Source organism: Schistocerca nitens, chromosome 4 (assembly GCF_023898315.1).
Source record: "Schistocerca nitens isolate TAMUIC-IGC-003100 chromosome 4, iqSchNite1.1, whole genome shotgun sequence".
In the NCBI taxonomy this organism is placed as follows: Eukaryota; Metazoa; Arthropoda; class Insecta; order Orthoptera; family Acrididae; genus Schistocerca; species Schistocerca nitens.
This window is the reverse complement of record NC_064617.1, coordinates 316,527,873-316,547,327: the sequence shown is the minus strand read 5'-3', so window position 1 is coordinate 316,547,327 and position 19,455 is coordinate 316,527,873. Positions and strand designations below refer to the sequence as shown.

The 19,455-nt window shown below is 44.7% G+C and overlaps 1 protein-coding gene across 2 annotated transcripts in view; it reads left to right on the top strand.

Moving 5' to 3' along the window:
• LOC126251737 (integrin alpha-PS2-like) overlaps nt 1–19,455 on the top strand; it is an 836,605-nt gene that overhangs the window by 645,654 nt on the left and 171,496 nt on the right. For both annotated transcript variants that reach the window (XM_049952346.1, XM_049952345.1), the window contains exon 5: nt 15,470–15,531. In XM_049952346.1, the coding sequence (XP_049808303.1) occupies nt 15,470–15,531 (62 nt within the window). The remainder of the gene's footprint in view (nt 1–15,469; nt 15,532–19,455) is intronic.

Here is a 19,455-nt window from a genome sequence, read left to right as displayed (position 1 = left end):
GTAAAGTTGCACAAGTCACACCAATAGTCAAGAAAGGTAGTAGGAGCAATCCACTAAATTACAGGCCCATATCGTTAACGTCGATATGCAGCAGGATTTTAGAACATATATTGTGTTCGAACGTAATGAATTACCTCGAAGAAAACGGTCTATTGAGACACAGTCAATATGGGTTTAGAAAACATCGTTCCTGTCAAGCACAACTAGCTCTTTATTCACATGAAGTGCTGAGTGCTATTGACAAGGGATTTCAGATCGATTCCGTATTTCTGGATTTCCAGAAGGCTTTTGACACTGTACCACAAAAGCGGCTCGTAGTGAAATTGTGTGCTTATTGAATATCGTCTCAGTTATGTGACTGGATCTGTGATTTCCTGTCAGAGAGGTCACAGTTCGTTGTAATTGACGGGAAGTCATCGAGTAAAACAGAAGTGATTTCTGTCGTTCCCCAAGGTAGTGTTATAGGCCCTTTGCTGTTCCTTATCTATATAAACGATTTGGGAGACAATTTGAGCACCCGTATTCGGTTGTTTGCAGATGACGCTGTCGTTTATCGACTAATAAAGTCATCAGAAGATCAAAACAAACTGCAAAACGATTTAGAAGAAATATCGGAATGGTGCGAAAAGAGGCAGTTGACCTTAAATAACGAAAAGTGTGAGGTCATCCACATGAATGTTAAAACGAACACGTAAAACTTCGGTTACACGATAAATCAGTCTAATCTAAAAGCCGTAAATTCAACTAAATACCTAGGTATTACAATTACGAACAATTTAAATTGGAAGGAACACATAGAAAATGTTGTGGGGAAGGCTAACCAAAGACTGCGTTTCATTGGCAGGACACTTAGAAAATGTAACAAAGCTACTAAGGAGACTGCCTACTCTAAGCTTTTCCGTTCTCTTTTAGAATACTGTTGCGCGGTGTGGGATCCTTACCATATAGGACTGACTGAGTACATCGAAAAGGTTCAAAGAAAGGCAGCACGTTTTGTATTATCGCGAAATATGGGAGTGTCACAGAAATGATACAGGATTTGGGATGGACATCATTAAAAGAAAGGCGTTTTTCGTTGCGACGGTACCTTCTCACGAAATTCCAATCACCAACTTTCTCCTCCGAATGCGAAAATATTTTGTTGACACCGACTTACATAGGGAGGAACGATCACCAAGATAAAATAAGGGAAATCAGAGCTCGTACGGAAAGATATAGGTGTTCTTTCCGCGCGCTATACGACATTGGAATAATATAGAATTGTGAAGGTGATTCGATGAACCCTCTGCCAGGCACTTAAATGTGATTTGCAGAGTATCCATGTTGATGTAGATGTAGATGTCGTACAGTTTATAGGATCCAAGATGTTTTGAAAATCTTGTAACACAGAGTCTAAATGTCCACCAGCATCTATCGGTTGTAAAATACGAGATGGTATCAAAAAATTATCGAAGTACATTTATTTAAATTATTGTGTAATACTTATATCTTATTGTACACCGTCACCCTTGGCAGCGAATACACAGATTCCTACGTCTACGTTTTGAGATACATCTTGTCTTTCTGTGGTAGGGAATGTAGAACTCATTGATTTTTCTCGAATCCCCTCCACAGTATCTTCGCCCATTCAATTTGATTTCCATCTTGGGAAGGAGGAAGAAAGCTACTCAGAGCTAAGTTTGGTGAGTCTTCGTCCTTTTAGTGTAAAACTGCAAAATAATGTAGGCTATATGCGGTCGTACGTTGTCGTGGTGTAGTACCCACTCGTTCGTGAGCCACTTCTGTGGCCGTTTTCTCTTTACGTCACGCCCTCAAAGCAGGAGGGTCGAACTCTTCCTGAACAGTATATATCATCAAATACTTAATATTATTTTTGACCTTTTTTGGCCAAGGTGAAGCATTCTTAGGCTGTGACGATCGCTGGTTAGTTTTCAGTGTCAAAACCAAAACACAAGTTTCCTCACTTGTGAAATTGAAAGAAAATTTTAACTGTTTTGAAACAGACGTTTAAGTTTCTTGTAGACTCCCCCCCTATACCGATTTTGGTTGTCTCGAAGCAGTGGCCACAATCGCTCTCGCGATCAATATTTTTGACAGGATGTGTTCATACGTTGATCCCAAGAAGTTGAAGAGGTATTGGGTGGTCTTTCTACGATCTTGCAGAATCATATCCCTTACCTTGTGAACATTAATTGTTATGAACTCAGTTGACGACCGGCTGGAACAGTCGTCATCATAGGCCAATGTTCGACCGTTTTTGAAACGCTTATACCAGTTTTAAGCCTGAGTCTATCCTAAAGCGCTGCCTCCTGACGTAAGTCTGGGTCAGATCTAAAATAAGCGTTGTTTGTTCAAAAAATGGTTCAAATGGCTCTGAGCACTATGGGACTTAACATCTATGGTCATCAGTCCCCTAGAACGTAGAACTACTTAAACCTAACTAACCTAAGGACAGCACACAACACCCAGTCATCACGAGACAGAGAAAATCCCTGACCTCGCCGGGAATCGAACCCGGGAACCCGGGTGCGGGAAGCGAGAACGCTACCGCACGATCACGAGCTGCGGACGTTGTTTGTTATGTTTCTGCAACGGTTTTCCCTACCTTAAAGCAAAACTTTATACTGGCACGCTGCTGTGTCAAGTTAGACACCGTAAAACTGCAAACTCATGTGAACAAGACAGTGGAAATATGTTCACAAATAAGCAAACCGCTATGAAGGTCATCTTGTGTAATGAATATTGACGATAAAATTAAAACTGGAGAGATTCAGACTTATCTCGACGGCATGCCGGCCTTTTTTCCGCTTCCCCATCCACGAATGTAATATGAAAAGAAGGGAAGATGCTGGTACACTACAAACCTTAGACAATACAAAATGCGCTGGCCTGCGGAGTACACATGTAGAGATTGAGGGGAAAATTGGTGTTAAGGGATAACATCAGCGTAACAGCCTAAAAGAAGAGTTTCTTGACAGTGTTATCGGGCAAAAGGAGAAATAATAGAGAAATAATATTTGGGTTAGTTACTGAGCATATATTTAAGTGTATTATAAAAAAATTTTCTCGAAAAGTAATACATAATGGCGACACAACAGCAATTCTCCCGAAGCGACCTGCGGCGTAAACTATAACTGGTGTTAATTTGAATCTGGAAAAAAGAAAAAAATCTATGTAATCCACATGAATGTAGCTAGTGAACCACGTAGGGGATTTCAGAAATACTGATTTTTGTGTAATGGGCAAGTGTTTGAATAACGTCGTTCAATTTTCACCAAGAAAGGACAGTCATTTGTTAATAAATATTGTTGAAATAGCTAACCGAAAATTCCCTACGTGGTTCAATTTGAAATGTTATTTCAAATTTGGAGGTAAATTTTCAAATAAACACATTGGAAATTGTTGTAGTTGCGCTGCGTGTCGATCTGAAAAATCAAGTTTGGAGAAAAACGCGTTTGAAGTTTTGAAATGTATTATAAACATGAACAAACGAAAAAATTCTACTTCTAGAAAACTCTTACCATTAATCTTCTATCCTAAGACTGGTCTGTCATATTGTTGCCGTAGCGATCGAAATCATGTCCAATAGTTTATCATAGATTAATTGAAATATCGCTCGTAGTAATTCCATTAACTCACAAAACAATCTCATCCAGTCTCTCTTCAAACAGGCGCATTGCTAGGACGATTCGACGGCTCATTTCATATGTTAGTACTCGTTATAACAACTTCGGGCATTTTGGACAAATAATAATTATTGTAAAGTCTAAGCCTCGAGGTCTTCGTTCTTGCAACGTGATGTCTGCATTGCACGTTTTACATTTCACGTGCTGAGAAATAACAGAAAAAACGGCAGGAAAATTTATAAAGCTATAGCCCAGTCCGAAATTCACATCGAAATTCTAGTCATTGTCTTTCAATTTCTTAGCAGAGGCACAGACTCGCTCCGCACTGTTCTCAGCCTCAAATCTACTCTTTGAACTCTTTGATGGCATACTGCCTCGACACCGTGTTGTATACGATGTTTTCCTACCTCTAATACCAGAGTACACTTTCTTAGCACTCATCCTTACTTGAAAGACAAACATGAATACTATAAGATCACAAACTATCAAAAGTCAACACTTCACACAAAAATTAAGATTCGAAGCGAAAGAATTGTCTTTTTCGTACACGCACTGACGCTTGACGAAGCCAAACTATCGTATTATTGTTCTGAAATGGTTCTGAATACCCTGAACTACTGGGGGTATCGAGTTGGCCGTTTCGAGTCAGACGATGCGCTAGAGGACGATCTCGGAATTCCATAGGACATTTATTTATTTATTTATTCCAGGGATTAGACTTCTTGCTCCAAATTTTAGAATGTTCAGAGCATCTTTCAAGCCAAGTCTTATTCATCGATGTGGGAGCATCGTGTTTCACTCTCTCGCTTCCTTCATCAAGACGCTGCAAAATAAATAAAAAAATAAATAAAAAATAAAATAGAATAAAAAACTCAGTGCGAACAGGCGTTGAAGGCCCAACGGTACCGACCGGCCGTCGTGTCATGCTCACCTTTAGGCGTCACCGGATACGGAGGGGCATGTGGTCAACACATCGGTCTCCCGGCCTTTATCAGTTTTCGTGACCGAAGCCGCTACTTCTCAGTCAAGTAGCTCCTCAACTGGCCTCACAAGGGCTGAGTGCACCCCGCTTGCCAACAGCCCTCGCCAGACGCGGACGATGACCTATCCAAGTGCTAGTCTACCCCGACAGCACTTAACTTCGGTGATCTGACGGGAACCGGTGTTAAAACTGCGGAAACGCCGTTGGCAACTACGACGCTCTGCTACATATAAACTCAAAAATGGTTCAAATGGCTCTGAGAGCTATGGGACTTAACATCTGAGGTCATCAGTCCCCTACACTTAGAACTACTTAAACCTAACTAACCTAAGGACATCACACACATCCATACCCGAGGCAGCAGTGCGGTTCCGGACTGAAGCGCCTAGAACCGCTCGGCCACACTGGCCGGCCAGCACGTTTTAACTGCATTGACTTAGAAGCTTGACATTTTCATAATACCAAAGAACTAAAGACCTCAGTATGTGACATATATTTCAACTGATACGACTGCCAGTTCCTGAGAAAAAGGGTTCTGACAAGTCGCACAGGTAGACAGATGGACAAAAAAGTCATCCTATTGGTTCTCGTTTCTACCGGTTGAGGCACAGAACACTAAAAACTCTGGTAGCCATCGTTAAAAGGGATGCGTTGTGCGTCGCGGAGGGGTTTACAGTTGTAATTTAGAGATCGTATGTTCCAAGAGGAGACGGGCAACATATTCATCCTGAGCCAGTGCGATGTCTGGTTTGTCGCCTTCTCTGCCGCGAGAGCGAGAGAACTTGGTTCATCCTTGGATCGATTTTTGTTGCCACAGAAAGGGAGATTGTGAGATAAATCCTATCACTCAACGCGGAAGTTGGTACAGTGGAAAACACAGACTTCGAATCAGCAGATTACCTTAATTACTTCCGCAAAACTTACGTTACCTATGCCTACAGTAGACAAAAGGGGCAAACAGTATCTTAGCATTTGTTACTTTGAATGTATTTGTTTTATTTCCTCTTATTTTACAAAATGTTGGAAGAATACAGGTCAGTTACTACCTCTCACTTCGACACCTTAGGTTATTTAGGAATTAAAATAAATATTTAAAAAGTTATATACATTACAATAGACACTAATAGTGAATAGTAATTGAGAATGGAACAGTAAAAAAGTACGCTGAGCAGTTGAATCAAGTGTCGAAAACACAGGGTAAGGACTTATCTTTGCCTAGAGCCTGTGCAGTTACAGTTACAAGGGAAAACGAACTGGTAATCCGTAATCATGTTACCTCATGAAGATTCGGACATGGTGGCAAAAGCCTGGCGTGCACTCTGTTCTGGATACTCCTACCATTTTGAATCACCAAAGGCTGTTGTCCAATACCACGCTTACGTGAAATCACGTCCGTAAAACGTACGTGATTGTCACCGTGAGACACTTTTGAGAAGTCTGAGCTAAGTGAGCAAGAATCCGACCATACTCGGCCTTTAGTTGCCTGGGACCACGAGGAGTAACTTAAACAGTCCTCCCCTCCACTGAGATACGGTGCCAAAAGAACCGCCAAATAGCCAGAGATGGCACCCTTCTTTCATTATACAGGACCACTGTGGATGGGTCTTCCTCAAGCCACTTCTTTCGAAACGGAAATCTTCCAGGAAATTCCTCCACGAAACGGTCCTTTCGCCGTGTTCTGGCGACCTTTCGAAATGAACTATTCGCCATTTTAGTTGACAGCATAAATACATCAAAGGGAGATGATAATTACAAAAGTCTGGAAAATATTTCCCCGTTTCTTCAGGTGTACGGTTATAAGGCTAGCTGAATTGTAATCCTTTTCAGCTGTCGCGAAATTACCTTATCAGTGTACTTTAATTAATAATTAAATACTTAACCAAAGATTTAAAACAAGCGATCTGTTCCGCATCCACTGTCCAACCAGTCCTCGGAATTTTTCATTTCCATTCGTATTTGATTCTATACGTTTCTCACAGAAATGAGACTTCACAAAGTTTCTTCCTTCTGTGTAAGTTCCTTGAAATGAACACGACGACAAAATGAAAGAAATTAGAGATCATACGTAGGTTTGTTGATAGGCGTTCTCACCACGAACCATTTGTGAATGGAATATGGAAATAGGGAGGGAGGGGAGCGGGGGGAGAGATAGTGGCACAAGAAGTACCTTCAGTCACATGCTTTAAGTTAGCTTGAGGGGTACAGACGTGGATGCACAGCATCTGATCAAAAATTATCCGAAAACCCCTGCGTAACGCGGAATCGACCAGTATAAAAAAATGTTCAAATGTGTGTGAAATCTTATGGGACTTAACTGCTAAGGTCATCAGTCCCTAAGCTTACACACTACTTAACCTAAATTGTCCTAAGGACAAACACACACACCCATGCCCGAAGGAGGACTCGAACCTCCACCGGGACCAGCCGCACAGTCCATGACTGCAGCACCTCAGACCGCTCGGATAATCCCGCTCGAATCGACCAGTATAAAAGGAGGTGGAGGTGGGGAGTATTGTCTTATCAGTAGTGCTGTCCGGAAGGTGACTACCGACACTAATGAGACCCAGACTATTATGTTCACTACTAAGCTCAAGCATCCTAACGACCAGTTAACGCTCGGTGGCGTGGACTTGATTGGTGATCAGTCAAGCCTCGAGATTACTCTAGCTAAGTGGAACACTTGGAGGTCGCAAATTACTAGTGCAGCCGATAAAGCTACTGCACTCACTTCTAAGCGCTTTCTACTGGCGCAAAACTATCTCGCGGTGTCATACTTCCAGCTGTTTTATGTAGTTGGGAAGTGTGGCCAGTGGCTGTCGACAACACACTTGACGCTCGCAGGTGTTGCGAAAGGAGGCCTTCGGGGCTATCACGAATGCTCCTCGATTCTCTCCTAACACTGATATTAGAGGACACTTCGGACGAAAACCTGTCACTCATCTCATTCAACAGAAATCTATCTCATTTTATAGGAAATCTCCCTCCTCGTCACCTTATCCAATTATTGTCTGGCGTTACCAGACAATCTGTCCTGTCACGGTCGCCAGTTTAAATTAATTTTTTGGAGGGCATAATAGCCCATAAAAAATCATCAGAACAACAAAACAAATTCCCTTCGCAAAAGGGTCAAAATGATGCTCACACGACACTCTGGCGAATAGCTCATATTGACAAATGACACCGGCAGTTACACTCCAGCATGTCGGGTGTCGGACGGCTGGAAGGCCCTGTGCCGCTTACTGATGCAGGACCAGTCAGTTCGTGTTTTCAGTGGAGAAGCGGTAACAGCAGAATTTGTCGGCCAGAAGAGCTCAGTGACTTTGAACTTGGACTAGTCACTGGATGTCATCACTTTAATACGAAATGCATCAGGGACATTTCGACAACTCTAAACCGATCTGAGTTGATTGTTGGTGTGGCGACTGTAAAGTAGAAACTCGAAGGAACAGCTAAGCAAAGTACAGGAATCGTAGAGCATTGCGGAGGGAGGTTGTAAACAGTCGCGCCGGCCGCTGTGGCCGTTCGGTTCTAGGCGCTACAGTCTGGAACCGCGCTGTTGCTACGGTCGTAGGTTCGAATCCTGCCTCGGGCATGGATGTGTGTGTCGTCCTGAGGTTAGTTAGTTTTAAGTAGTTCTAAGTTCCAGGGGACTGATGACCTCAGATGTTAAGTCCCATAGTGCTCAGAGCCATTTGAACCATTTTTTTAAACAGTCGCAAGAAACCAGCTCCTCATAAGCCACACATTTTCTGTAGTCAGTGTTAATCGACGCTTGAGTTGGTGGAAAGAGCGACACCATTGGGCCGTGAATGACTGGAAATGAGTGTCTTGGAGAGATGAATCGCGTTATATTCTGTGGCAGCCCGATGGAAGGGTTTGGATATGGCGAATGCCTGCAGAATGTTACCTATCATCATCTGTAGTGCCAATTGTGAACTGCAGAGGAACTGGTGTTACGTTGTGGGGTTGGCTTGCTGCATAAATAACTTCTCCATCATACACGTACTACAGGGCGCCCATCATTGGACCAGACAGGTGGAAGTGGGAAGGCGTGAGATTCATGCTGTAGGGTGGATGACGAAGTTTTGTGAGCTCCTGTCGAATGTACAGACTTGTGTGAGGCCTTGCGTTCTTATGAAGAAGGAGAAGTTGGTTCGCATATTTGTAGCGACTAACACGCAGAATTCGTTTCTTCAATTTCCTGAGGGTAGCGCAATAGACTTCAGAGTTGATCGTTGCACCGTGAGGGAGATCATCAGTCAGAGCAACCCCTTCAGAGTCCCAGAAGACTGGCTGTGTGTGCGGTTTTGAATCTGTTCTTGGGGTGTGGTGTGGTGTGGTAGCACTCCATGGATTGCCGTTTTGTGAAGTGATGAAACCACGTTTCAGTGCCTGTGGCGATGTTCGACAAAAAACTGTCACGATCAGCCTCGTAAAGCGCAGGCAGTTCCACATAGACGGTCCTTCGTTGGTCTTTATGGTCTTCTGCTAGGCGGCGAGGAAACAAGCCAGCTAAGTCTAGGGGTCTGATGACCTCAGATGTTAAGTCCCATAATGCTTGGAGCCATTTGGACCATTTTTTGAAACCAGCCGGCACACACCTTTAAGTATCCCAACGGGTGAACGGGTGTGTCAGCACTGTCAACAGAGATTTCCTGTTGTGCAGTGAGGTGTTTGCAGCCGGTCGGCATGCGGGAAATCGGGCGAGTTTGTTGCGATGATGCCAGACACCTCGTCCAGCTGCTCACAGTGCTTTTGTTAACTTCCAGGCCTCGGCAGACATTCTGCAAGCATCTAAGAATGTCTGAGATGTTCTGGTTTTCCGTCAAAATAAAATTCAGCGAGAGGTCTCTGCTTGCAATGCACCTCTGTTACAGACATTATTTCGAAGAATACGTACAGTACGGCCACGTGTCAGAACTTCATGAAACTAGAGACAGTAAGACTCAGTTTTTACAGTTTCTAACTCACAATTCAACAAGAACCGATATTTTGATCAGACAGAATGGACATATTATAAGCGAGACGGAACAGTTCAAGTTCCTAGGCGTTCGGATAAATAGTAAGCTGTTGTGGAAATCCCATGTCCAGGATCTTGTTCAGAAACTAAATGCTGCTTTATTTACCATTAGAACAGTATCTGAAATAAGTGACAGTTCAACACGAAAAGTAGTCTACTTCGCATATTTTCATATGCTTATGTCGTATGGTATTATTTTTTGCGGTAATTCTTCTGATTCAAAAAGGGTATTTTTGGCTCAAAAACGGGCTGTTCGAGCTATATGTGGTGTAAGTTCGAGAACCTCTTGTCGACTCCTATTCAATAGTCTGGGAATTCTGACATTGCCCTCACAGTATATATTTTCTTTAATGTCGTTTGTTGTTAGCAATATTAGCCTATTCCCAAGAGTTAGCAGCTTTCACTCAGTTAATACTAGGCAGAAATCAAATCTGCACGTGGAATGCACTTCCTTGACTCTTGTGCAGAAAGGAGTGCAGTATTCTGCTGCATCCATTTTCAATAAGCTACCACAAGAACTCAAAAATCTTAGCAGTAGCCCAAACTCTTTTAAGTCTAAACTGAAGAGTTTCCTCATAGCTCACTCCTACTATTCTGTCGAGGAGCTCCTGGAAGAGCTAAAAAATTAAGCAAATTCCAGTGTTACATTGTTGATTTTCTTTATTTTAACTTACGGCTTGTCACCTGAATGATTTTTTTTAATTTCATTTTATCTGTTTCTAATATCGTGTTATAATTTCATGTATTGGATCGTTCCATGACCATGGAGACTTCTCCTAAATTTGGTCCCACGGAACAATAAATAAATAAATAAATAAAATAGAGACGCTGGAGCGGGAATATTCCGCGATGTCCCACAGCAAATTCCGCAGTTTTTCAACCGAAATTGGCCAAGAAAAGAACGTGCTGCATTACTTACTGGGCGCCCCTCGCATTTTCCTGTGTGTGCTGTCCTAACCTACGACTTCATCGTAACAACGGCGGGGACGTACAGTACATAGAGCGACGCACGGTTCGGTTGTCCTCCCGCCGTTCCGTATTGACACAAAGGCGCCTCGAGGGCGCCGGGCCACCGTGATAAGTGTGGGCGCCGAGTGGGATATGTCGGGCCGCGGACTGCAGATGGTAATGAGACGCCGTCCCGCCCCGTGCTGTAACGAGGCGTTCTCTGATTTATGCCACTCCGCCCCTCGCCTCTTGCTGCGTAGTGCAGAGGCAGAGAGCGGGAAACACGGAGCGGGGTCTCGCTACTCCACCCCCGCCGTTGAGGAAGAGCAGTGACTAGATGTGTCTTCCCGCTCTCTCGCTCTCTCTCTCTCTCTCTGTCTCTCTGTGTGTGTGTGTGTGTGTGTGTGTGTGTGTGCTGACATCGTCAAATTCTTGTTAGAGAGCACTGTAATGCGCATTTTAAAATTTATCCCGGCGAGTTTTAATGAGAGGACGCTGAAATCAGAGGTATATGCATGAATCTTAACTCATAAAGAAGATAAACTAACGGAGTTCTTAGATTACCTTAACTCGATTCACAAGAACTTAATTCACTCAGGAAACAAAGAAAGATGTGTGGCTGCTATTTCTTGTGATGACGGGAATGACGGGATTAATTGAAAGTATGATAGCAGTGATTAAATTGGCTTTCTGTTTGCCTTCTTCCACTAATGAGCTGGTGACGTTAAATCTCAACTGCGGTTCTGCTGTTGTCCCGATCGCATCTGACAAAATGGCTCAAATGGCTCTGAGCACTATGGGACTCAATATCTGAGGTCACCAGTCCCCTAGAACTTAGAACTACTTAAATCTAACTAACCTAAGGATATCACACACATCCATGCCCGAGGCAGGATTCGAACCTGCGACCGTAGCAGTCGCGCGGTTCCAGACTAAAGCGCCTAGAACCGCTCGGCCACCGCTGCCGGCTCGCATCCGACATAAGGCTCCATCCCATCTAGGTGAGGTTCCAGTATTCGAATTGATAATAAAGAGGGACAACAGGGGGAAGCTACAGCCCAAGGAAAGACAGACAGATCTGGTAAAGTGTTGCATTTATTGTTCCAGAAGAACATATCAAATGAGAAATAGCCTGTTACAAGTGAATAACAGTTACTGTACACAAATTAAGCTCAGAATCTGGCGAGTACTAGTCCTGCTGCAGGATGGTGCACAAGAACAAGTAAACAGGCAACAAATTACTGTAATTCTGATGAATGTTTTAACTCTAAAGTAAGAGAGAGTGGGCCAAGAGATACTTGAAATAGTACGGCCGTTATGTAGACAGGAGTGACACCATCAGCAGTGGACCAATGGTGTAAATGCCCAGAAGATGACCCCAACGTCAGGTTGAAACCGGTTGGCGGTATAATAATAATAAATGCGGTTAAGACTGTTTTTGAATAATTGATTTTCTATTCCAGTATTTCGTCCAAGATAGAGAGTATCATCCGCCCACCATCAAAGATTACAGAGCTACTGGCATCAGTGAAGTACGGTTTGTTGTTAAGAACGGTGGAATTTACAAAACGTCTTGCCATTGTGGTACGGCTAACATACACTCCTGGAAATGGAAAAAAGAACACATTGACACCGGTGTGTCAGACCCACCATACTTGCTCCGGACACTGCGAGAGGGCTGTACAAGCAATGATCACACGCACGGCACAGCGGACACACCAGGAACCGCGATGTTGGCCGTCGAATGGCGCTAGCTGCGCAGCATTTGTGCACCGCCGCCGTCAGTGTCAGCCAGTTTGCCGTGGCATACGGAGCTCCATCGCAGTCTTTAACACTGGTAGCATGCCGCGACAGCGTGGACGTGAACCGTATGTGCAGTTGACGGACTTTGAGCGAGGGCATATAGTGGGCATGCGGGAGGCCGGGTGGACGTACCGCCGAATTGCTCAACACGTGGGGCCTGAGGTCTCCACAGTACATCGATGTTGTCGCCAGTGGTCGGCGGAAGGTGCACGTGCCCGTCGACCTGGGACCGGACCGCAGCGACGCACGGATGCACGCCAACACCGTAGGATCCTACGCAGTGCCGTAGGGGACCGCACGGCCACTTCCCAGCAAATTAGGGACACTGTTGCTCCTGGGGTATCGGCGAGGACCATTCGCAACCGTCTCCATGAAGCGTGAATGGAGGGACGAATGGAGACGTGTCGTCTTCAGCGATGAGAGTCGCTTCTGCCTTGGTGCCAATGATGGTCGTATGCGTGTTTGGCGCCGCGCAGGTGAGCGCCACAATCAGGACTGCATACGACCGAGGCACACAGGGCCAACACCCGGCATCATGGTGTGGGGAGCGATCTCCTACACTGGCCGTACACCACTGGTGATCGTCGAGGGGACACTGAATAGTGCACGGTACATCCAAACCGTCATCGAACCCATCGTTCTACCATTCCTAGACCGGCAAGGGAACTTGATGTTCCAACAGGACAATGCACGTCCGCATGTATCCCGTGCCACCCAACGTGCTCTAGAAGGTGTAAGTCAACTACCCTGGCCAGCAAGATCTCCGGATCTGTCCCCCATTGAGCATGTTTGGGACTGGATGAAGCGTCGTCTCACGCGGTCTGCACGTCCAGCACGAACGCTGGTCCAACTGAGGCGCCAGGTGGAAATGGCATGGCAAGCCGTTCCACAGGACTACATCCAGCATCTCTACGATCGTCTCCATGGGAGAATAGCAGCCTGCATTGCTGCGAAAGGTGGATATACACTGTACTAGTGCCGACATTGTGCATGCTCTGTTGCCTGTGTCTATGTGCCTGTGGTTCTGTCAGTGTGATCATGTGATGTATCTGACCCCAGGAATGTGTCAATAAAGTTTCCCCTTCCTGGGACAATGAATTCACGGTGTTCTTATTTCAATTTCCAGGAGTGTAGACCAGACCACGCGCACAGTGGAAGAACGCTGCACCGAGCATCAATGCTGCACTTTCCTTTTGCAGCCAATCAAGTCTGCTATTGCTGAAAATTCATCTCCACGGACTTGCAATGGGGTGTAATAAAAGAATAATTTTAGTCAAAGTAACATTTTTTGGGGACACTATAACTAAAAAAAAATCGGCCGAGATTAGCGTAGAAGAGAATCTAATGAACCGTAATGGCGGGTACCATTCGGGTAATGCGTAGACCCCGTCATTTCCAGATTACGACGGTCGCGGCGAGCGCCAGCCTGAGGATAATTGAGCGACGACGCTACCCACCGGGTGATGTGATCAGTCTACCACCACGCTCTTGTTGCATGCGTGGGATTCTCACAAATCGCTAATAAATTACAGAGCGGGGGAAGTTCTCGTCTGCCTTCAGTGGCTCACCCGAAGATGATTGGCAGATTCCCAGTCGAAATATCGTGGATTGTAGTAAACGACGACTGGTTGAAGGCCCGAAATTTCTTTGGGCATCGTAACGTTAGCAGCTACGTTACTGCCCATCCATTATTCCATAACTTAGAATAGAGGACTGTAGCACATATCGAACCGTAACGAAATCTGCTCAGGTACGAAGCGCTTTTCACCAATTTTTGATAAATTGAGGTTCAAAGTTCTGTGAGCCTGTTGCATACCATACGAGAGCGACGGCGATGATAACGTAACCAGCTAAGGCGGCAGACAACTGTTGCTTATAAACCAGGAGAAACAGTAATAGCTGTAAAATACCCAGGGTATCCGTCCAACGCGTCCTAAAGTGGAACTACCACGTAAGTCTAGTCGTAAGGAAAGCAGTTACTGGCATTCTTAGGAATAGAAAATATGAAATGGACGTATTTCCGGCGGTTGTAAGTGTTTCTATTCGATGCCGCTTCGGCGACTTGGGAGTCGATGAAGATGAGATGAAATGATTAGAACGACACAAATACCCAGTCCCCGAGCAAAGAAAATCGCCGATCCGGCTGGAAATCGACCCCACGATGCAGAGTCATCGACAGTAATCACTCTTTTTTAAATCACGACCGAAGCGAGATCCGAACCATCGATCCAGCGTTTATCAATATTGAGAGCTACCGATTTTTTTCCGTTTTTCCTTTTTTCTTTCTATCTGTTTCGTCGTTGTTATTCTTCAGCAGTTCTGAGCGGATATCGCATGACATCTATCAAATTCCAGCTACTGAACTTTCACTTAGTTTTTTATTACATCGGATGGCTTGATTTTTATAAGATGGTGTGACAGAGATCCCAATCTAAATCTTGCCTGTTAAAGTGTCGCATTGTTACCAAGGCTCCGAAATATGGGAGGAAAACTTCATCTAAAGGAAACAAAATTATCGGCTTATTTCGATTAATTTCGTTTGAGAGGCTTTCAGCGAGCGAGGTGGTGCAGTGCTTAGCCACAGGACTCGCATTTGAGAGAACGACGGTTCAAATCGCGTCCGGCCATCCAGATTTAGGTTCTCCGTGATTTCCCTAAATCACTCCAGGCAAATGCCGGGATGGTTCCTTCGATGGTTCCATTTCTAGATAGATTCCAAAATATTCATTATTTTTGAGGCAGTTAATTTCTTAATGAAAAGGTCGACGACGTTCAAGTTACCGAGAACTGACAAAACTAGACACACTCCGGAACAAGATTATCAGTGTTGAGTCTGTATCATTTCTATTACACTTATTGTTCGTATTAATAGCGCTTGGAGCACTTCTTACTAAAAATTCTGGAGCAAATCCACGGCACTTCAGCTAACTTCAGTTGGATAGCAACGCTTTATAGTTTAGAGTATGAATGTTCTTGGAAGCTCCTGTAATTTAATCTCAGTGACTGAGCTTTAGCATCAGGTCACTAATAATTTGCTATACATAATGTAAAGTGTCTGTCGTCTGTTTAATCAGTACGTGTTTGTTGCAGGTGAATGGGGTTACCATCGACAAGGGTACTGTCAAGCTGGCTTCAGTGCATGTTTGTCAAAGGTAAGATCGTAAGTCTCACATACCGCACGCAGTTATGAAGTGCTGACTTCCATTTTTGAGTATTCATAATGGAACTGTTCCAAAGACCAAATTATTAGTGTAATTAATAAGTTGTACTGGAAATCGACGAACTGTTCTGCAGGTGCAAAGCACACTTCCTTTCTACTGTTGCCAGCAGTGTGAAGATGCAGTTTCATGTCCTGTAGGCTCTTCACAATGTGTTCGCATAATGCCTGTGTCCAACGTGCGCAGACTTCTGTTCGCACCTGGCTTTCACTTCATCTACCAGATCACTGAATTTGACCAACTTCTCGTAGCAGGTGGCTTACGAAATACAGGTGCTGGGTACAGCGATGTCTGTAAGAATGGTGACTTGCTCTGTTATGTTGCTCTCTGTTACTAAACGTGATAGTGGGCGCAAATTAAAACTAATTGACAGACATCATCGTACGCTAACACGAATTGTGTCAAAACAACACAAAAGCACCGCGGTTAAAGTGACTGCAGAGCTCAGTAGCCATCTTCGAGAGCCTGTATCTATCGGCACTGTCCGCCGAGCACTCCATAAAGTAAATATTCATAGACTAGCTGCTATACCGAAACCATTAGTGACGACAAATAAAACAAAGAAGCATAAAACATGGTGTCAGGAGCATAAATCCTGGAGGGCTGATCAGAGGAAACATGTCATATGCTCCGACGAGTCAACCTTTTCGTTTTTACCGACATCTGTCCGGGCTTACGTCTGGAGAACGCCAAACGAAGCGTACAATCCTCATTACTTGATTCCAACGGGCCAGCCGCTGTGGCCGAGCGGTTCTAGGCGCTTCAGTCCGGAACCGCGATGCTGCTATGGTCGCAGGTTCGAATCCTGCCTCAGGCATGGATGTGTGTGAAGTCATTAGGTTAGTTAGGTTTAAGTAGTTGTAAGTCTAGGGGACTGATGACCTCAGATGTTAAGTCCCATAGTGCTTAGAGCCATTTGAACCATTTGATTCCAACGGTTAAGTGTGGCGGTGGAAGTGTGATAGTGTGGGTAGCCATACACGGTATTCTGCTGGTCCCATCATTACTCTCAAAGGACGTGTTACAGCCAACGATTATGGCTGGCTCTGAGCACTATGGGACTCAACTTCTGAGGTCATCAGTCCCCTAGAACTTGTTGTTGTTGTTGTTGTGGTATTCAGTCCAGAGACTGGTTTGATGCAGCTCTCCATGCTACAGTAAAGCTGCATGTCCTCGGGAAAAATTACGGCTGTAGTTTCCCCTTGCTTTCAGCCGTTCGCAGTACCAGCACAGCAAGGCCGTTTTGGTTCATGTTACAAGGCCAGATCAGTCAATCATCCAGACTGTTGCCCCTGCAACTACTGAAAAGGCTGCTGCCCCTCTTCAGGAACCACATGTTTGTCTGGCCTCTCAACAGATACCCCTCCGTTGTGGTTGCACCTACGGTACCGCCATCTGTATCGCTGAGGCACGCAAGCCTCCCCACCAACGGCAACGACTTAAACCTGACTAACCTAAGGACATCATACACATCCATGCCCGAGGCAGGATTCGAACCTGCGACCGTAGTGGTCGCGCGGTTCCAGACTGTAGCGCCTAGAACCGCTCGGCCACCAGCGGCCGGCGCCAACGATTACGTGTACATTTTAGGTGATCAGCTGCAGCTTATGCTTCAAATGTTGTCCCCCAACAATGATGCCGTATTTCAGGACCATAATGCACACATTCACATATCCAGGACAGTACAATCGTGGTACGAGGAGCACGCAACTGAACTGGAGCGTCTTCCCTGACCAGCACTTGAACATTATCGAACCCTCGTGGCCGGTATTGGAGACTCCGGAGCAGATTTCTGCCTCCCTCGTCACTACAGGAGTTAAAAGAGGTCCTGATCGAAGAGTAACATAACATTCCTCCGGAGACTATAGAGTGGCTGGATTGAAGAGTTTTTAGCAAACAGAACACAGCATGTTGTTCTCAATGGAGAGACGTCTACAGACGTTAAAGTAACCTCTGGCGTACCACAGGGGAGTGTTATGGGACCATTGCTTTTCACAATATATATAAATGACGTAGTAGATAGTGTCGGCAGTTCCATCCGGCTTTTCGCGAATGATGCTGTAGTATACAGAGAAGTTGCAGCATTAGAAAATTGCAGCGAAATGCAGGAAGATCTGCAGCGGATAGGCACTTAACATAGACAGATATAATGTATTGCGAATACATAGAAAGAAGGCTCCTTTATTGTATGATTATATGATAGCGGAACAAACACTGGTAGCAGTTACTTCTGTAAAATATCTGGGAGTATGCGTACGGAACGATCTGAAGTGGAATGATCATATAAAATTAATTGTTGGTAAGACGGGTGCCAGGTTGAGAGTCATTGGGAGAGTCCTTAGAAAATGTAGTCCATCGACAAAGGAGGTGGCTTACAAAACACTCGTTCGGCCTATATTTGAGTATTGCTCATCAGTGTGGCATCCGTACCTGGTCGGGTTGACAGAGGAGACAGAGAAGATCCAAAGAAGGGCGGCGCGTTTCGTCACAGGGTTATTTGGTAAGCATGATAGCGTTACGGAGATGTTTAGCAAACTCTAGTGGCAGACTCTGCAAGAGAGGCGCTCTGCATCGCGGTGTAGCTTGCTGTCCAGGTTTCGAGAGGGTGCCTTTCTGGAAGAGGTATCGAATAAAGTGCTTCCCCCTACTTATACCTCCCGAGGAGATCACGAATGTAAAGTTAGAGAGATTCGAGCGCGCGCGGAGGCTTTCCGACAGTCGTTCTTCCCGCGAACCATACGCGAGTGGAACAGGAAAGGGAGGTAATGACAGTGGCACGTAAAGTGCCCTCCGCCACACACCGTTGGGTGGCTTGCGGAGTATAAATGTAGATGTAGATGTAGATTATATGCCAGTATTCCAAGAAGAGTCGCAGCTGTATTACTGGTAACTGGGCGTCCAAACCCTTATTGATAAACCATTCCCAGGTAACTACAGGTATTAACATTATTTTGCCTATCTCCTGTATGTCTTACGATATGAATATGACGAAAAATTAGAACTCGCACGGAAGTTTGGCGATAGTCGTTCTTCCCGCTCGATATTTGTGAATGGAACAGGAGAGGCGGGAAAAGATGGTATCACAAGCAACCTGCACCACACACCGTAAGATAGCTTGTGGAGTCCAGATGTAGATGCAGATCGAGCATCGCCTCGCTTGCGAGCGTTACGCCGTCGGCACACGGACCGTGCTGTCGAACGTTAAACGTTGAGCGTGCCAAGTTCGACGTGCTGCTCAACGCTCAGAAACGATGCGACTCGTGCATACGGTACGTGGACCCCAACGTGGTACACGCGATCGCAACGCACTCCAATGGCAGTTGAGGGATGTTTTTAGTTTGTAAATCACACTGTTTACTCAACGGAAGCGCGTAAAATTCCAACGTTTGCTCTATTAAAACGCACATTTCCTCCATCTTCCACGAAAAGGAAAGTACCATGTGCAATCAATAAGGACACAGGCTTATAAAAGTTCCAATACAAACAGTGCGGTACAAATTTGGAATACTTCTCCGCATAAGATAATCATTATTTCATCATTCCCACATTTTAGTAAAACCCTAAGGTTTGATCACTGTTCCTACCTAGTAGCAGAATCTTTGCAACATGTGAATTATGAAGCGTTAAAGAAAAAGGAGCAAAATATCTTTATACAAAGCTGTCCTGTAAATTAAGCCATTCGAACAAAATCACCCCCCAAAAAAGGTGAACTTATATTTACATAACATCAAATATTATAGCATGCACTTATATTAAATTAATAAGAAAGTATCAGAACCTAATAAAAACGCGAATGTTAGGAAAAAAATTTGGTAGTGTGTGGACGCGAATCTCCGCCCAAGGACGAAGTGATTGGTG